The sequence below is a fragment of the Trachinotus anak genome, unplaced genomic scaffold (genome assembly GCF_046630095.1).
Source record: "Trachinotus anak isolate AG129_WGS33_773 ecotype Australia unplaced genomic scaffold, CSIRO_AGI_Tana_v1 ptg000032l, whole genome shotgun sequence".
Lineage (NCBI taxonomy): Eukaryota > Metazoa > Chordata > Actinopteri > Carangiformes > Carangidae > Trachinotus > Trachinotus anak.
The window spans coordinates 26568784-26589141 of NW_027273883.1; the positions used below are offsets into that span (position 1 = coordinate 26568784).

At 39.6% G+C, this 20358-nt stretch overlaps 2 protein-coding genes across 2 annotated transcripts in view; both read right to left on the reverse strand.

The window, feature by feature from the left end:
• Positions 1-6342, reverse strand: part of LOC139612608 (IgGFc-binding protein-like) — a 39792-nt gene extending 33450 nt beyond the window's left edge. The window contains exons 1-4 of the mRNA XM_071468307.1: positions 6280-6342; positions 3434-3484; positions 3206-3339; positions 663-1312 (exon numbers count right to left, since the gene is read on the reverse strand). Coding sequence (XP_071324408.1) covers positions 663-1312; positions 3206-3339; positions 3434-3482 — 833 coding nt within the window. The 5' untranslated portion in view covers positions 3483-3484; positions 6280-6342. The remainder of the gene's footprint in view (positions 1-662; positions 1313-3205; positions 3340-3433; positions 3485-6279) is intronic.
• A 3305-nt stretch (positions 6343-9647) lies between these two features.
• LOC139612613 (acidic amino acid decarboxylase GADL1-like) lies at positions 9648-18234 on the reverse strand. The gene is made up of 15 exons (XM_071468320.1): positions 18082-18234; positions 17056-17249; positions 16787-16913; positions 15697-15787; positions 15495-15604; positions 15283-15398; positions 13363-13442; positions 13135-13189; positions 12781-12897; positions 12594-12658; positions 12164-12245; positions 11783-11982; positions 10667-10718; positions 10423-10512; positions 9648-9942 (listed from the first exon to the last, which is right to left on the reverse strand). Exons 1-15 carry the CDS (start codon positions 18110-18112, stop codon positions 9769-9771), a joined length of 1584 nt encoding a protein of 527 aa, XP_071324421.1. The 5' UTR covers positions 18113-18234; the 3' UTR covers positions 9648-9768.
• Positions 18235-20358: the final 2124 nt, after the last annotated feature.

A 20358-nucleotide genomic window follows, 5' to 3' on the forward strand; every position in this document is an offset into this window, starting at 1 on the left:
ATTTGTATTTTTTAACTGTAAAAAAGTATTCCCAAATGTGTGGTGGCCCGTAAGGACAAAACACATCCAAAAGCAAAAGCAAAACATTAAGAAAAAGCCAAATCCATAAATGCTAAAACATGCAAAAGGGAAAACACAAAAATTGTTCAATGTCATTCTTTTTAAAAAGAAAAACGTCTTCTATTTCAATTTTAATATTTGTACTTTTTTTTATGAAAACAGGGACTGGGAGATACATAGCATTAGGATTAATATATCCAGCATGTGCATCAATTTTAAGTGTCACCTTGGAAACTCCTTTTGTGTTGTAAGAAAGTTGTGTGGTGTGCAGATTTTTACATAGTGACTGGTTTGCAGGGTGTGTCTTTATGCCCATGTGCTGTCAGTTTGATGAGCACGTGTTTTATTTATTTACAGCAGGTTTCTCTTTGAATGCTGCCTGTTAAAGTGCTGAGAAGGTTTTTTTTTAAAGCTGCAGTTTGAAAATAGATGTTTCAGGCATGTGTTGTACTGAGGTATTTAGACGGTATTTAGATTGTGTTAGATGTGTGTTAGATGGATAGATGGATGCATAGGTAGACAGACTGGCAGACAAAGAGACAGACCATGATAGCCTTGTCTTTTGCTACAACAGTATATTATAAATTCAGATTTAACTCAACTCTTTGACTTTGTGATGGCCCAGGAGCATTTCCACCTTGGTGTTGTCTTCAGCAGCAACTATCTTTGCCCAGCTTTTGGCCTTCGAGGACAATGGCGTGGGTACCAGGTATTCTTTACCTAGGCTTGCCACAGGAGGGAGCTGTTCATACACATGTTCACACGTACGTACTAACACCAGACACTGGTGGCCCGCTAAGACGGCTACAGGCTTCTGGGATTGAACACGTGTGCCTGTGAGACTGTTTGGACTTTGTAAAAGGTAGGATGCGTAGGGTGCCAGGTCGATGGTCACTGGTTTCCCTCTCAGCCAACGATACCCTTTTTTTAGCCTCAAATTAGTACGAGGTGTGATGGTGATCTTGTTGTGGCTATTGCCGTTGACAATAGCCAATAGCTTGTCACTTTTTCCTGAAGGTGTATACACAAAGTACTCTGTGCCCAGCTCTTCTTTTGGGAAAACCACCGAGCCATCTCCTGTGGCGAAGCGAAGGTTGAAGGCGAGAACCGAGATTTTAGCACTGGATGAGATTCGAACAGCTGAGTCTGCAGTCGTAAACTGTCGCCGCAGCTCGCATCCAGGTGGCAGAGAAACCCGATGGCTTTCGCCTGCAGAGAGTTTCAGCTGCTTGGAGAAACGTACTGAGTCTACCTGCGGATAAACATGGACGGATTTGTTAAACATTCATAAGTTACATTAACACACACTGCACATTGACTTGACAATTTAATGCATAAGCAAACAGTTCACCCACAGTCACTTTAGCCTCATCCCTAACATTAACAGTGCAGAGACAAAATGCTATTTTTAAAGTCCTTTAAAAATTGGGAATCAGATCAGTCTTGATAATCTAACATGTGCAAAATGTTAATAACAATGTGAGTGGAGCACTGCACTGCTCCTGATTTCTGAGGATCATCCAGAGCGGCCTTTCTCAGGAGTGGTCCATGGGCCACCAAAGTAATTTAAGTTTAGTGTTTCTCCATGGTCAGTCAGACCACAGCCTGGTAGTGAGGAATGTATATGTATTGTTTTCAATATTAAATGAACTCAAATGTAAATTCAACCATTATTTGACTTGTCTGTTTTACAGTGTTGTTGTTTTCACTGTAACCGACTGTTTTGTGACACTCTCGATTCTCGTAACTTCACCAGTTTATAGTTTGTGTTTTATGATTTACATCAAAAATGATCAGTGTGACATTTGAGAGGAAATGTGGATGAAGCTAAGAGTTAGCCTGCCGTGGGACTGAGCTAAATTTCACCAGTTATCAGCCTGTTAACTATAAAACAACAGACCAGATCATGGACCGGAGGATTAAGACTGGGCACAAAAGGCAGGTGTGGATGTAATCACCATGACTGAGACTCATATGTGTTTGATGATTCTGACGCTATATAAATAGCACTACTTGTTGTGGGGCAGTGAGTGAAGCGCAGGGGTGGCCAACAATTTATGTTCAAGTTGGAAAAGTTTAGAGTTTGAGAAATTGCACAGGCAATAGTCTGTTAAGTTTGATAAAATAGTCAGGAGATTACCCTACATTGGTGAGAGTGGACACAGCCTACATATAACTTAACTGTAGCTGTTGTCAATAATACCAAAGGCTTCCCAGATAGCAAAATAAAACAAGTGGGCCCAACATATGCCTCGGTCCTTGGCCCGAGTCTGGCCCATTTATTTCTACATCTGGGCAGAGTCTGGCTGTTATCCTCCTTTTTTGGATTTTTTTTAGTAATGTGTGATGAGTTAATTTCTCTTTTTATTTCTCTGCTCAGCCTAAACTGCAAACTGAACTTTTGCATCTGGTTTGATTTCACAGTGACTGTCTCACTTGCTCAGCTGGTCTGAGGTCAGGAGACTAACCAGTCAAGGACATCCCACTGCTGGGGTCATAAAAACTTCTTGGCAGCAGTGGCTGTATGTTTAGGATCATCATACTCTTGCAGTGTCCTTAATTATATTTAAAATTGTAATGAATCCTGTGATAGGTTGGGCCATGAAGGATCCATCTGTTGGAGCCTTTGTTGCCCAGGAAAAGAAGGACGCATTTCTCAGTCGCAATTAAAGGAACCTTCAAAATGGGATGGACTAGTTGCTGTGATGCAGTCGGTCTTTAGCTGGAGCTGCTGAAGGATGAGACCCTGAATTGCAATAAAAAGATTCTGGTATTGTGCAAAGGTACACCTGAACCTCTGTGGCCGCTCCACTGAAGTCCACCTGGATAAACCGCCACTCGACTGTGGGGATGGAAAAGCACTGCCTTCACCAAAGAAAAAAAAATTAGGCCTAATGTCGTAACTATGACTTGTGTCTCTCGTGAGTGTGAGGTCAGGATCTCATAATTACAAGGAACCTATTCTGCAACTTGTTATGTGTATGACAACATTACAAAGGCATCCCTGTTACTTGTGGAGCAGCTAAACCAGCCATTCATCTGAAATGCATCTAAACTATTTATGAGTCTGTCTAAGTACCATGTGTGGACAAGCAAGAACATATCGTGTTGCTCCCTCTCATTTACGTACAAACATGATCCTCACCTGTATGTGAACACTGGCTGGAGAGCCCTGAGCAGTCAGAACCAATTGGAGACTACGGCCTTTTGTATAACCTGGACTGCTGTTGGGAAGAAATGTTGTGATGAACTCCTTTCCTGTAGAACAACCATGACACACTGGAGAAGAGAAGAGAAGAGAAGATATTTTACAAAATAAAATAATCCATGACAACTTATTATAATAATTACTGCAAATATACAGTTGTAATACCTGCCAAGAGTGCAGCAGCCAAACAGATCAGAAGACCCTTTATTTCCATAGCTGATAGAGAAACAGATATACAACGGTCAAAATTCATTTTAAACCAACATACATGTTAACTAATGATGCATGCCCTGTCGAAAGTGTTAATCATGATGTGTGTTGCATGTTCTCCAAACATTAAATGACATGTTTTCACAGTTTTACAATATTACAGCACACACAACTATAAAAATAGTGTTTTACACAGGTGGAGAGTAGACCTGGTGTCATGAAGTACTCCGATTTTTCTGTCGCTGTGTGCATGCGTGTAGTTATTCACAGTCTGTCCAAACTTTTGTGTTGATTCAACTTTGTGCTCATTAGTAGTGGAAGTAGTATGTATGGTGCTGTTGAATTGTATTATCTTTTACTGACAGGCAGTGGTAGAAGTAGGCTGGTACCAACCAGTACGCAGGACCCAAATGTCTTTATTATACCAGCACTTCTCACAAGCTGCTGGGCACTCTTTTTCTGTTCTCTCAATTTCAGGTTCTGGGCAATTCATATTGACCCTACATGAACTGCATTACCCAGAGGGCACTACGTGACTCACATGTTCACCTCTTTACGAATCAAGTTAATCCTAGCAGACAGTGTCTGTGCCTATTCAAAGTTCTCTGATGCTAGTTTAATGAACCAGAGCGTGTCCACAGGGATCATGGAGTGTCTGATAATAAGAGACTGTCACTAACTCTACTGCAGATCTAAAGCCTGATACATTTATATTGTGAACACCAGCAATAGACTTATTCACTGTAGAAACATACTGGCCGATGCACAGGTGAGGATTGGCACTTTTTTTTCCACTTTAAGAACTGCTGACAGGTTATTTCTATAATATTTACTGTAGTCTCATAGATTTAGATGTGTCTGGGATGCTGATTGTAAAGTGGTGCAGACTGAAATTAACGGCAACATTTTGTCTCATTTAGTTCCAAATAATGTAGAAAAAAGTGCTTTAAGAAATGGTAAATGTTAAATCTAAATGTTAAATGTTAAATCTAAATGTAGGTTTAAACGAAATATTTAGCTAATATGCTCGATCCTGTGCTATCTTTGTGTTACAAATTTGGTCTTAGGACTTTCAAAAATCCCACCACTTTTTTTTTCTTCAATGTGATGGACAAAATATAAGAACACACCTAGCAATGTTAAAACTACTGCAACATCAAAATGACTGTAAGGTTCAATTAACACCTGTCCTGAACAATTTCAACAAAGATGAACATGAACCCTCAGACTGGAGCTGAGACTGCAGTAACAGCCTCACAGTCTCTCTCGTAGGACCTCATGCTGTTGACAAGGCGGAATCCTCAAACATGTTTTAACGCTGCTGCTCAAGCAGGATCAGAAACACCGGCTGGAACTGGCAGAGACATGAGTTCAAAGGATGATCACATTATCTGAAACGTCTTTTAGCAAAAAAAAGCTAAAGTAGGCCTCAAGTTTTCTTTTTGTCATTAGTGTTGTTTTATCAGTCCAGTTTATCTGGCTTGTTGCTGTGTGACACCAGCAATGTTACTGTAGCTTCATAAATCCAGTTATCTTGACTGACTATACATTATCACGATTTGTAGTTAATCCACAATCACTGCTAACGCCACTGTCCTGCCCTGTCAGATCTTTAAAAGGAAATCTTTTTAAAGAGAAAGCAGGAAGAATTGCAGGATATAAGAAAAAGATTTTCAGGAAAAGTTGAAGGTGAAACTCATCCAGGGGAAGCCTTGGAGTCAGTGGAAAGATAAACCAGTAAGATCTCATTTACACCTTCAAAAAAAAGTGTCTGCCACACTGACACAATTTGAAAACACACAACTGAAACCTGCTGTTCTAAAGATGTGACAGATTATTTTAATGCAGGGACAAAAACTAAAAAACAACTATACAACATCTACACCTCTTAAAGGTTAAGGTTCAGTTGTTGACATCTGTAACTAAATGTTACTGAAGTTAGGAATGGTGATTTTTCTTCTAAAGGACAAACAGTTTAAATAATCAAATCACCCAGTCAGTTTTGTTATTCTGTCATATTTCAAACACTGATCTGTACTTAAGACATAAAGACTGTTTGTTTGTAAGATAGAGACTGACTGCTGCGTCTGTCCATTCGTAAGGCCTCATTATTCACCATTCAGCATTTTGTCTCGTCAGTATAAATAAATAAAAATGTCTTTCAATAATGTTTTTGACTTGTTTGAAATCCCAGACATTTTTCAGTTTTCTAATTATTTGTATTTTCTGTGCTATGAGTACAGACAGGTAGCAGTAGTAGCACTGACAGTAACACAACCATAGGTGACTGATGACAGTTAGCAGCTCAACCACAAAGTGAAACAAACACATGCACTAAAGTTACAAAATGTTTTCTGCTGCACACTGCTACGTCAAGAGCAGCGTGTATTGGTACAGAAACTTCTGCACTGGCTAAAAGGTACTGCAATTTAATACATGCCAGATCTGCACATCCATAACATACATTTTGAATTTCCCCAAGGGATCAATAAAATATCTGTCTATCTTTATCCAGCAATCCAAACATCCTAAAACATATCACAAAAAGTCCAAAGCTGAAGAAAACCCATTTAAATCATTCTCAGAGTCAGATTATCAGATAGCAGCAAACTGTACTATCATAATAATGGATAAGAGAGTTTTATAGAAAGTAGTTACAGAAATAGTTGTCTCCGTTACTTCATGTAATTTAATTATTTACACTTACACACTTCAGGATTCTTATGAAATGAGCCAAGATTCAGCGTCATAATGATAGTTTCCCAACCACCACAAGTATCACCAGAGGCATTATACTGTACCTGCAGCTGACCATGGAGGCTGCCTCAGGAGCAGGCTGGATGGAGGGACTCTTATACCAGTGAGAGTGTTTGGGAGAGACAGAGAAAAGACAACATGCTTGAGATCAGTTCTGGTTGAATGAAAAGCATATTGAGTATTGGTGTGTTTATGTTTGTTGGTGGATTAGCAGTGAACAGGGGAAAGGTGGGGACCTGGCATTAATATGTTTAACAGGACAGTCACGCAGACAACAATCTGTCAAAGAACAGAGCCAGGGTTTGAATAATTGATGAATCCTTATCTTACTTACGTGTAACTGTAAATACTACAATATATTTCCTATATTCATATCAGACATTTCCTCTGTCTGCCTCACTCCATCAGTGGCCCTTGTCCTCAAGTCTCTGCTCCTGTGCATCAAGCAAATTGAGACACTGTAGGTAAAACTGTCTCCTCTTGGTTTATTAGGGGGGTAGGGTGACAGAAACTCTGCCCACAAAATGCCAATGCAACAGTTGGTGTTTTGTGCCGCCTCTGCACATGTGACACTGAACTCGTTCACTTAAACACATGATTAAATTCAGAGTGACGTGTAGATAAAGTGATAAAATCAAGAGTCCATGATAAGTTTAAATCAAAAACCAACAAATGTGTTTTCTTGACCAGTACAGTTAGACCCTGCCTTAGAAACAGCATTAAGAGTTAGATAAGAGAAGATAAGATGTACCTTTATTTATACCCCTGTAGAGGGATTCAAATTGACACAGCAGCACAGAAGAGTATCAGTGCAAAGGGAAAATGTAATAAGAAATAAAATAAGATTTAAATTTAAAATAAATATTATAAATATTATATACATTAATAAGATCAAATAGAAATGCTGTGTACAATACCATTATACGGTATGATGTAGATCAGTGTTGTATACATGTGCAATATAACAATAAATTGTCCCAATTCTATTGTAATAAATATACAGTATGCATGGCAGTCTTTCCTGACATTTTTGGTTTGAGTCTTAGACTGTGAGTGCTGTGGCGGTCTGATGGCTGATGGCACACAGAAGCCACCCAAGCGCTTTGAGGTCCGTGGCTGGATGAGTCTGTGGCTGAACGTGCTCCTGGCCTTCAGTTTTCCTCTCATCCTCTGTCACTGCCTCCACACTGTCCAGCTCCATCCTCACCACAGGGCTGGTTCAGCTTGTTAGCACCACAGCTCCCTGTGCCTCCTCCCCAGCACACTACAGCAAAGAAGGTGATATTGCCCACGACAGACTGATAAATTATCTGTAGCTTAGTGCACACATTGAAGGACCTGAGCCTCCTCAGAAAGAACAGATTGCTCTGTCCCGTGCTGTAGAGGGTCTCAGTGTTATCCGACCAGTGCAGTTTGTTGTTGAGCATATTGCATATCCATGTGACTCAACATGTGATTTTATTAGTTAGTTCTTAGCATGATTGTGATGCATTTGTGAAAAAAATTGTCATATTGTTTCCTCAAATAAAATCAGGAGTCAATATTGGGTCTCCAATAAAACTCCCCAAATACAGGCCGTGGAAAAAACAAGGGTGGTTCCTGTCATATGACGTGCATGTTAGGTAAGCATAATGTCCATTTCTACTGCATTCATTTCATAAATTCAACAATATAACCATGCTTTGTATAGCACTATGTGGTTCTTCATTCATTCTGATCCACTTTGCTTTGTCCTCCTTTAATCCTGTACAGCTGTTGTTGCACATATTATGCCTGCAAATGACCTACCTGCAGCTGAGCTAAATAAAGGCGCTGGCCACTATTTGAGGAAACACAGGATTTGTCTTCTAACACCAGCATGAACTCTTATTGTACCTCAGTCTCATGTCTTCTGTCTGTTGGCCAAGTCTTCACTTCACTGTTAAAGGTAGAATTTATTGTTACATAATATATAGACAACTTATCTCCTAATAATGAAATGACTTAAGTCATTAAGCTCCTCAGTCATGGTCTGCAGGCTTTTGACCTGTTGTGCAATCTCAAACCTTATTACTGTATTTACCAGAACAACAGACATTTTTTGTGACTCCACTTCCTTAAGTTTATCGCTTGTGTCTGTTTTTGCTGTTCCTCAGTCTCTGGCCCTGTCTGAGGTCCCTCAGTTCATTAGTTTGTTCATGCTTTGTTATCTTTACACCTCATGGTGTCACCAAGCAACGTGGCATGAGACGGCTGCCTTTAAAACCAACATGTGCTAAAGGTGGAGATGGGTAAGCCCACAGCTTGTGTACACAAGGACCTTCATGCTAATCCACTGGTATACTTTATATAATAGTGTGAACTGCCTGTGATGTGTGCATTACATGCATGAATGGAGGAGTCCAGACCTGTCCAAAGGATGTGGTGTCACGGTGGAAGGAATTTTCTCTGAACTTACTTGAGTGAAGTGATAAAGACAACAAACTTTTCAGTAGAACTGACTTCAGGGACTGAAGAAGTCTTACAACAAATATCAGCAGATCTACACACACGTCTTGTGCTGTCAAACTCATACTGATACAGGTGGGTCGGTCAGGCCCCTCCTGTGCAGACAGACCGACTGACAGAGGAGCCTTTATGTTAACAACCAAGATGGCTGCAGCTGAGGTGGAGAGGTCTCTTTTAAATTTTATATATTGCACATTTTCTCTAAAAGAGGGACAAACAGCTGCTCTCACAACATTTGTTCCCATACACAAATATAATATATGACATATATGTCCCTGTGTTCCATATGTGTTGCGTCTGGAGACACTTTGGTCTGTGACCGTTGAAAATGCTCCCCTAGAAACCCTAAAACAAAAGGACATGTTCCACACCCATATGCTGATGCTAATTGTCCCTACAGTTATCTGGCAGTTATTGATCACTGATCATATAGTCTTTCAAAAGGCTGATCATTTTCCATATGACAGACGTAGACATATCCTTCATCTTCTTCATTCTCAAACTCACTTCATTCTTCTTATGTCACAATTTGAACACAGCGCTGTGCTCCACAGATTCAGCGTGGCTCACTGGAGTAGAACAGAAAGTCTTTGTGCTCTGAGCTGAAACTAGTTCTCAGGTGAGCTGGGTCATTCTCTGGCTGGTGGTCTGCTCCGGTTCAACATCCCACTGGTCACAGAAAGAAGTTGTCACAACTCAAAGCACAAGGACCCAGTAGAGCTGCTCTCCACTGGAGACTTATCAATACAGACTGATTAAAAAGCTTCTGGTCTGCAGGACAGGAGAACAGGAGACTAGCAGCATGAAAGTGCAGCTGACAGATCTGCAGAAATGATGTGATGCAGTCATATCGACGTGGAGCGGAGTCTCAGAGGAAGGTTTCAACAGATCCAGGACATGAAGAACTGAGGAGCTTCGCAAAATCTGTTCTTTGTGAAATAATTTAATCAAGTTGTGTTTGTTTGTGGACAGAGAAAAATCATCATCTATTAACAGATCATCATATCCCTATGTGAGTGAAGGTCGTCACAGCCGCTGTTCAGTCCTCACAAGTCCTTTCCCAGATTGTGTATCTCATCCAGGACAAAGTCCATGTCCTCCCTGCTGACCTGAGGACTGATGACCACCATCCTGAAAAAGTTGGCTTTGTCACAGTGGGTCTGGTAACCGATCATCATGCTGCCCTTCTTCATCATGCGCTCTTTCACCATTGGGGCCACCTGCAGAACGAAGGAGGAGGTAATGACTCACTACTGTCTCGTACAGCATTCATACAGGGGGGGCAAAGAGGGATGAAGCAGTTTTATTTGTCCTGGTAAATATTAAAGAGGAGTGTTGGATTCAAACAGCACATTTTCTCAAAATAACCTTAATTACTATGAGTGCATATGTCTTTAGTTCATCTCAGCAGATCTGACAACAGTAAAATGTTTAATGAGTGATGTCATTCTTCCATGTTATTGTCATTCTCTTTATAATGTTAAAGGTTTTCTTTTGCACTGTTGTTAAAAGTTTTTTTTGCTTTTTTTCCACTGATGTTGTCTCTTCATGTCTTGTTTTTCTCAATGTGCACAGTTTGTCTTGTACTGGTTGTGTGTTTTTTGTGTATTTTGTGTGCTTTTTTAATATCTACTCGATGTGCTCTTTAAATTGCCCACTGGGAATAAATAAAGTTTGTTCAACTGAATTGAATTACTCACAGTGTGGAGTTTTTTCCACAGCTCAGGGCTGACTGGAAGCTTCCTCAGACTTGGTGGAAAATACCAGAAGCAGACATTTGCATATTCAGGCTGTATACAGAAAAACAGAGTTCAAAAATGGCATCTAATCCAGGCATGACTGATCACATAACTATATGAATTTAGGGATGAGCAGAAAAATTAGCCAGTATGTGAAATTCACTGGTTTTGTAAAAAAACTGTGGATGAATTTTCAAAGACTCACCTCCATCACGAGCTGGAAACCTTCTCTCTTCTTGATCTCATGTGCCAGGTACCTGCAACAAGCACATTTAAGAAGAAAATAGGCAGTGCATCTTTTTTTAACCCATGCTCTAACATTACGGAGCACCCTGCCGAGAGCAATAAGAGATGGAGGCTCTGTGAATGCCTTTAAACCACAGCTGAAACCTTGTTTATTTAACTGGACTTTTAATTAATTCTCTCACATTCTCTCCGTTTTTATTTTCACTGACACTTTATCTTATACTGTCTTTGTATTGTCTAATTTCATCGTCCTTCTATTCACCCTTATTGTATGGTACTATTTCATGTTTTTATTGTAAAGCACTGTGAGCTACATCTCTTGTATGAAAAGTGCTGTATAAATGAAGTTTATTATTTATCATTTTTTAACATCATTATTGAACTTTAGAACATCACATTAGTTACTAGTTCCAGTTAGTGTATGTACTCTTCCTTCTCAGACCGGACTTATTATTCATGAACAACATTCATACTCTGTCTGTTTAACTCTGGGATTTCAGACTTAATTCATCTGTGAATGAATTACACTGTGAGTAATTTTTTAGTATTTTTTAGTATTTTTAGAAAGTGAAGATGTTAGCTGCACTGCTGCTACAGGGTACCCTTCCACCCACCTACACATTCCCATAATGGGCTTGTTTTACTATTGTCTTAGGGTCTGACAACCAGGAACATACAGTACAGTACATTTGTGGGGTCTGACAACTTTGTGGGGACCAAAATGCTGGAGCCCACAACTATGAATGGCTGTTAGAGGAGAAGGTCACTTGGTTTGTAGGTTAGAATGAAGTATTCGTGTGTGTGTGTGTGTGTGTGTGTGCAAAAATTAGCCCAAATGAGTCAGTTTCATACAGCTTATTCTCTTGAGAACCATGTTGCATCACTTACACACATGCAGTATATTACAGTTTAATTATACCAGTATAAGAAGAATAAGGACTGCTACACATTACAGCCAGCATTTACTTTGTGATCACTTTGAAAAAGAGGTGAACAACAGATAACTTTAATTGACTGTCCTCACACTGTGTAACTGTGAATACAGTGGACCAAGTGTGTGTTTCCTCAGACTAACCTGGCTATGGCAAGGGCTCTGTCCACCCTCTGCTCCAGCTCTTTGGTTCCCAAAGCTTTCCACATGAGCCAGAACTTGAAGGCGTCCGGCTTCCTGCTGCACTGGACGGACTTGTCTCCGGTGTCATAGCTGACATCATAGAACTTATCCTGCTGGAAGAGGTAGGAGGCCCGAGCAGAGTGGCAGCGCTGGAGGAGACTCTGAGGAAGCACAGTGACCAGGGTGAACACAGGGTGCACAGTAGTGTGGAGGATAGAGCTCACACACATCCTGGATTCACACACACACACACACACACACACACACACACACACACACACACACACACACACACACACACATACACACACACACGAGTCAGACAGAGTGAGTTTGCCTTACTGTTTTGTCTCTGACCAGGAAAGCAGAGCACTGCAGACACGCCATCAACATCTTGTGAGGGTTCCAGGCCACAGAGTTGGCTCTTATCAGACACACAGAGACAGAGACACAGTCAGTCAACAGCCAGTATTCACAGGTCACACTGAACTACGACATAGATACACCAGCACCACTTTTTAAAACATCATGCGGCTGTGACTGCTGATTTTTATTAGCTGTATTTAACCTGCATTGGACAGAAGCTATGTACCATTGTACCTGAGTGTAATGTCAATAAAGATCATCCTGAGATGGGATAGAGGACATTAGATCAAAGATTCATTCCACTATCAACTGCAATCTTTATTTTAAAGGAAATTATGATTATGATTATGATTATGATTATTATTGTAGCATGGCTGTGAAATGCTGCTTTGAGCAGACTGTTTACCTGTGGAGACCCTTCAACAGCTGTTTATGTTTCTTAGACATCAGAGCTGCTCCTCCCCAACAGGCCTGAGGAGACCAGGACACAAAACAAGTGTTTGTACTGATAGTTAAATAAAATTATTATGAATGAAAGAATGAATGGAGGAATGAATAAATGGATGGATGGATGGATGAATGAATGAACTCACGTCCACATGCAGCCACAGGTTGTACTTCTCACAGATGTTAGCGATTTCCTCAATGGGATCAAAAGCTCCAAGCACTGTAGTCCCTGCGGTGGCGTTTACCATGATGGGAACTGCACCCTGAACACACACACACACACACACACAGACAGACAGACACACACACACACACACACACACACACACACACACACACACACACACACAGACACACACACACACACACATACACACACACACACACACAATGCAATGTTTCATGAAAGTCATGAAACAAAGACTCTTTTCAAATCAGGTGATGTCAGGTGATGACACACAATATCATGTGATGTCAGATAATAAGGCCTCCTTTCTCACCTCTCTTTTCGCTCTCTTTATTTGCTCCTCCAGAGCTGAAGGAATCATCTTACCTCTGACAAACACAAAAAATAATGAATGATTCATAAATGCACTCAGTGTCTGAGTCAGGTTAGTAAATGAGCTCCAGCTCTGTGGTTCAGTACAGGTGAAGGAGTCATGTCATGTCCACAGAAATACCTTGATACCAAAACCAGGATTATAAAGTGTGTAGGAGAAGCAGTTCACCTCTTATCAGCCGACACCATGTACACATTCTTAGTGCCGATGCCCAGTAAAGCTGCTGCTTTGGAAATGGAGTAATGACACTGAAAGAGATTAAACAAGAGCATGACTGAGCAGGAGTTCATATTCAAACACAACCAGTCCTCCAACCTGAACAACCAACAGCCCTCTGATTATAATAACAGTAATAATGTTAATATATTGCACCTTACATACAAGAACTGCAAAACAACAATAAAATTACATGCATTAAGTGCATCACATGAAAATACATAAAAGGATGTAGAATGAAATAGAATAGAATAGAACAAAATAAATGAAATAAATACATCATTAAAATACATTAAGAATGGATATATAGAAATCATAAAATCAGTAAGACATCAGTACATATAACAGCATTTAAAAGGAATGTTAAGCAGTGCTTGAGTGTGAAGCAAAGTGCACAGTTTCAGAGCTAGTTGAAGGCTGAGGTGAAGAGATAAGTTTTAACCTTTCTTTTAAAAATACTTAGTGAGCGGCTTCTCTGATATCTACAGGTAATATGCTCCATTGCTTTGAACCATAACTGACAAAGGCTGCTCCCTGCTGCTGGGAACCTTCAATAATCCAGCAGTAGATGATCTCACTGCTCTTGAGGTCTATAGTTAACAAGGGAGTTGGCTCTGTAGTTTGGTACTCGCTCATTAAGGCTTTTGTATCTAGGGAGGAGGAGCTTAAAGTCAATTCTAAATGTACATGGTTAGGCACATGGACTGTACTGAGAGTGCGTACCCACCTTCGTTGACATGGTTACTATAATAACAGTCATGGCTTGGTTAGGTTCAGGAAAAGATGGTGATTTGGGTTAAAATAAGTACTTCCTCAACATTAGACGATCTTTAATAATAACAACGAACGGTCATGAATATTAGAAACAAAATAAACTGCTACTGTCACATGGGAATCGAACCCTTGTCATACCCTGTGTTATATTCCTGTGTTTTGTTGACCCATCCATCCACCCCAACCTCCTCCTGACGGGGACTTTGTAATTCTATAAACTACGTCACCGCACTTTTCCCTTTGCTCCTGTCATCATAATACGACCATAAGATGTCACCTAGCAACAAAACCCAACTATGAGTCATAATAACCTGTTGACCTATGGGCTCATTTTTTACAGGAGGATAATCACCCACAGTAGATTTTATTTCTGCTCACCACACGAATAATGATAATAATATGAATAATTGGTGTAAAACTGTAAAGGTCTTAAAGGTTTCTGAGTGAAGAGTACTTCATGAGATATGGTGACGGATTTCATCTATAAAAACCTTCAATTTTCAGCTGTTTAAGAGGAGGAGTGCAGGTGAAGGAGCGATGCAGCTCAGACAAGCTATAGCCAGAAAACAGTTTAATCCAATAAAATCTGCAAAATATAAAGTGATTTTTCATTCAAATGAAATTAACCTGTGTAAAGTAGTGTCCTGTCCTTGATATGTGTAACTCTATGATAATTAAAAATGCACTCTTAAATAATAGGTCTAACAATATTCAAATTTTCTTACTGTCAATAAATCCCAAATCATCAGAACTGTGTGTGTACCACACCCTGATATATCTGATTCCTCTGAGCCATAAATCTCTTTTTTTAGCTTTATTTTGACTCACTCCCACACACACCATCCTATTTCCTCTTAATATTTGCTAAAAACTATGATACCCAGCTGTTTTAAGAAATTACTCAGCCTTTATAATTATGAGTGACTTTTTAATATTTTCATCTTCTGTAGAAAGAAATGGGCTTGGACCTGAGAGCCACAGACAGGCTGAGGAAGTCAAACATAGTTTTTTTTTTTTTGTTTGTTTTTTTTACAGGTTTTCTTGAGAATAACAACAATTAAAAACATTTCCAGCCTCGTCAAGTTTGATGAAACCTACTTCCTGTGATGTTAACAAGACCAGTCGTGGAGCAGCAAACAGGCCGACTTCTTTAATGTCTGGGCAGTAACGGTACCTGGCTAAGTTCACAGCATACATGTTGGACATCGAGCCACCTGGAAGGCAAACAACCCATAGGTGTCATGTGTTATGATCTGTCCAATAGGATCAATGAGGAAACAGAAGTAATAATGCTAGGCACTGTTGGTGACCTGGGTTAAAGATTCCATCTCCTCCTTCCTCCCAGCCGATCATCTCTATCATCTTCCTCAGCACAGCATCCTCCATCAGGGTGAAGACTGGAGCCACCTCATATGTGTACCTGAGGGAAACCAGTTATGTGCAGTATGTCATGATTTCAGACTGGTCTAACAGTCACTGACTGACAGTATTACAGTGGGCTGTGTGACTCACAGACTGGTCTTGACTGCCTCAGTGATGAAGCTTGCCACCATGGAGTAGGGTTCCAGCCCAGCATATAGCTGGTTGTAAAAATGAGGATGGGCTACAGAGATGATTCAGAAAAGATGCATGTTAGTGTATCAGCTGCTCTATTAAAACAACAAAACACAACAAAAATACAGCCAGCACGTTTCTCTCTTCAAGTTTTAACATTTTGTTAAAAAAACAACTGCCCATTGAAGTGATCTGAGTATTAACTACAGACTCAGTTATGCACCTGCTGTCAGTCCTCAGTCTTCTTTATTCCTTTCACTGATGACATCATACCTTAGCTACTACTAGAAATTAGATTTTTAAGCTGGTATTACTCTAAGACAGACTTATAATATCCAGTTCTATGCAGATGATACAATCTTGTATGCACATGTCGGGGTCACAATCTGCTTTCACTGTAATCTTCTGGTTAGGCACAGTCTGACGTTCAAACCTTGTATGAAAAAACTGGTGTTGAGTCTGAAGATATTAAATCTTTTATCCTCATGCTGCTCGTTTCACCCTTAAACAACTTGATGCATCTTAATATTTTTATAACCAATACAATTACTCCAATACAGATTTACAGTATCCATTTTTATGCAGATTATACAATCCTGTATGCACATGACTCAAGCCATGTCTCCATCACAGTCTGCCTTTAACATCTCTGCAGAACCTCAAACTTTTACTGATTCTCAACTATTTTCAAGAATCTATAATTCGATCTTTCATCTTCCACACACATAGTGCTACTGAAACTAAAGCTCTTTAATCTTTGAGTTTAGCATCAGTCTGACTTTTCAACCTTGTGTGACTCGAACATAAGTCTGAAGATGGAAATTATTTTCTTATATCAGAATTTCTCTTGACAACAGGAAAAACTTTCTCCAACCAACCATCATGACTGACTGATTTTTCTACTCTGCTCTACTCTGTGTTTCATTGCATATATCATATGTAAAAATTGCACTTATCACTGAGTAATACATGAAAAAGTAGATCTTTGTTCTTAGTCTCAATTAGACTGCCTGATTAGATAACTGATGAAGGTTCGATCCGGACTTACCGGTCTTGACGCTGTATTTGATGGCGTCTCTGCAGCGCTGCAGGATCTTGGACTCAGACTCTCCACTGTCTCCCAGCTCAAGGTCCAACAGCTCCTTCAGCTGCTCGGGGGAACGCCACTCACAGACCTGGTCAGCATGGACATACAGCTCACTGTCAGTCAACTGTAGCGGCACTACCCCTAATATATGTACCTGAAGCTTATTGGTTAGAAATCCACATTAAACTGAGACACACAGATTTCAGAAGTGTATAAGATGAGACTTTTACCTTTTCTCTGACATTAGTGGCTTTTTTCACTGCATCATCCATAATCAGCTCCATGGCTCGGTGAACAAAGCTCTCCGTCCCGTGTACGTCCGCAGTGGAACTGTTCAGAACAAAATCCTCTATGATGCCTGGAGAACATTTCACATGAGGCCGTGGATCTGCCACATTGTTCCTGCTTTCACAGGAATTCACCCCTGCAAATGGAAAAATAATGAATTACTTTCTGTAATCAAAAGTTATAAGTGCACCCACATGGCCCTCTGAGCACATTAGATTAAATGAAATGAAATTGATTTAATAAATTATTATTATCATTAACAACAATAACAACAACAATAATTATAGGTATAATTTTATTTTATATTTAATGACATTTTATTTTATTTTATTTTATATTTTAATAAAATACTATATAGTATTGTATAATATATTGGAATTTTGTTGTCTATGAGGTAAATATATAAATCAGTTATCTGATATTTATTTAAACACAAAACACAATGAACTGACTTGTAATAAAATAAATAAAATAATCTATACAAGTAACATTTCAGCTCTATTAGATATAAAATTCAAGGGGGTTATGGATACAACAGATATTGGAGGATGTTTGAAAAAAAAAAATCATATTTATAACATCACCAGTATTCCATCAATATTCCTCTACAGACTCATCTTATGCATAAAATAACATAATAAACATGTTTAATAAACTTTCTGCAGAGGTTTTCTATGATGTGTTACATTGATATATAATGTGCATCAATTATTCCATTACCAGTTATGTACTGAAATAAACTTTGCTAATATGTTGTAAGAAGGTTGTGTTGTATTGTTGTGTTGTTCCTCATGAAAAAAATAAAGATGCAGAATTTGTCAATCTGTGCAAATTACTTAAATGAAAAACACATCAAGTACCATCAAACACCTGTGATATCATGATAAATGTCTATAATTTTTTTTTTTTTTTTAACATTTTAAATTAGCCTAGTCCAGTAAAGTTTGAACTCCCCCTGCAACACTCACCATTCAGTTGTCTCTCTGTGGTTGATGCCATGTCTGAGCTTTGCTGCTTAGTCTCTGCAGTTTATTACACACTTACAATAATGTGTGTATTTATACACAGACAAGACTGGACTGTCCTCATGTCATGGAAATTCCCAGAAATGTTCAGCAACCAGGAACATCTGCACCACAAAATAAAGTTGCCTAACAGTACTGACAGTATCTCTCTTTTCTAGCTTATTTCATTATATAATTTCAGTTTTTTCTGTATTTTCAGTAAAGATTATCATCAAATTAAATTTGGCAATTATACAGTTTCAGAAGAAAGAGTCCTGAAATTAACCTGTGATTAATTAAAGGGAAAAATATTGAGTATTATTGTCAGTATTTCTGCAGACATGTGACCTTCATCAAAGTACAAAACTAACAAAGTAAAAAGTAGATTATGATTTGTACAAAACAATGTGTGTTATTTTTTTATATTCAAATAATTTGTTTTTATTTGTTTGTTATAATTTCCTGTCAACTACTAGTCAAATAAATCAAAGGTACACTCTACTTTACTGACATTTGTTAATAAATAAATAAAGGTTGTGCAACTGATTTTCAGTCAGCTGGGAGTCGCTGTGCCACAGGACCACTGAACATTGTCCTCTTGCTCTATAGTGGAAAATTACTCAATCTGCTCTTAGCTGTCAACTAGTCACTATGGAAAAGTACAGAAGCTCTCCAATTCAGTCACGTGGACAGTTTATTGAGAGGAGAGAAGAGTGAGTCCAGGTGATGTAGGTCTCAGGCGCACTCTGTTTCAGTCCTACAGGGGAGGCTAGAGCCAGATGGATGCTGGGATGTATGAGCAGCTGCAGCAGCGATGATGATGATGTTTGCAGTCACTGTTGGAGCAGCAGGTAAAACCCCCGAACCCCCAAACCACCGAACCCCAAACCCAAACAAGGCACAGCATGACAGTGACCAGGCTGCCTGACTGCACACTGGGCCGGATTAACCTGCTTGGGGTCAGTTAGTTTGTGGTCATTCAGTGATTCCCATACATTTGTTTATCTGTGGCCGCCCACTTCAATACTGACAACATGTCACTCACAGTCACATTGGCTATGGAGACGTCTCCAGAGGAATCCATATCAGAGTTATAGATGTTTCTGTCTGGACCAAAGCAGTGAATGGACCAACATCCCTGAAGTCATGCTGTAGGCATGGCTAAAATACAGGACCAGCCCTCATTTCATTTCATATAGTATTTTACCACAGAATAATTGGTGCACAGTGAACCTGGGGCCTCCAGGGCCCCTGAAGCTCTGGGTCTCTGAGGCAGTTGTTTCTGCACACAGCTCAGCTTTGGTTGTGCAGATCACAGTTTGTTGCCTGTGACAGTGTATGTGCTGCTGAAATGTCTTGACTCAGCTTTATCACCAAAACCAGTGAAGTGAAAGATTTTGATCTGAAATTTTACTTAATGACAGGCAGATTTTGTTCACACCTGTCCCACATTTGATTTTCTTCTCAACCCCTAACCTTTATTACACAGTTGATTTGGGAAAATAAAATCATTAAATAATAGTAAAGTCCATGTCCCAGTCCTGAGCTTATGCAACGTGAGGCACTGATGTGAAAAAAATCCAGCAGTTCCTGCACCGTGAGCCTCATGCTGCTGCAGACCCACCAGCTTTCTGGATCCAATCCTCCTGCTGTTCATCTCCAGGAAACCACGGCTCAGACTTTCGAGATAAGATCAGAGATAAGGTGTCAGTGACATGGGTTTCAATTGAAAAGATAAACTGATTTATCATGTTAATTATTAATTGGGAGCACTGGCAGCTCATGCAAAGACGGCATGTACTGTAAGAGCCCTCCCACCCCCTCAACCCCCCCACACAGGAGCAGGACTGAAAGATGTAGCTGTGATCTGAGTCTGTTTGTGGTTATTTTGTGTGTCCTCCTGGTGATTTTGTATCTTGTCTGGTCATTCTGCATATATTTGCTGTCATTTTGTCTCTTTTTGTGTTTTCATTGTGGTTGTTCTGCATCTATCTACATTTGTGTTGAGCCTCTTTCAGTGATATTTTGCAGGTAAAGACCGAGGCCCTGGGACTGTGGCCTTTGCCCGGTCAATTATCCATTTTACTGCAGATTTCACCTACATGAAGCTGATGATACTCCTGTACTTTACACATAGGATTTTCATTGCAAGACATTTACTTGAATGACAACAAACTTGATTTTATAATTTTTATGTTGTTGTATTGGTGCATTTTCTAAAATAAAAAATCTGACAAAACT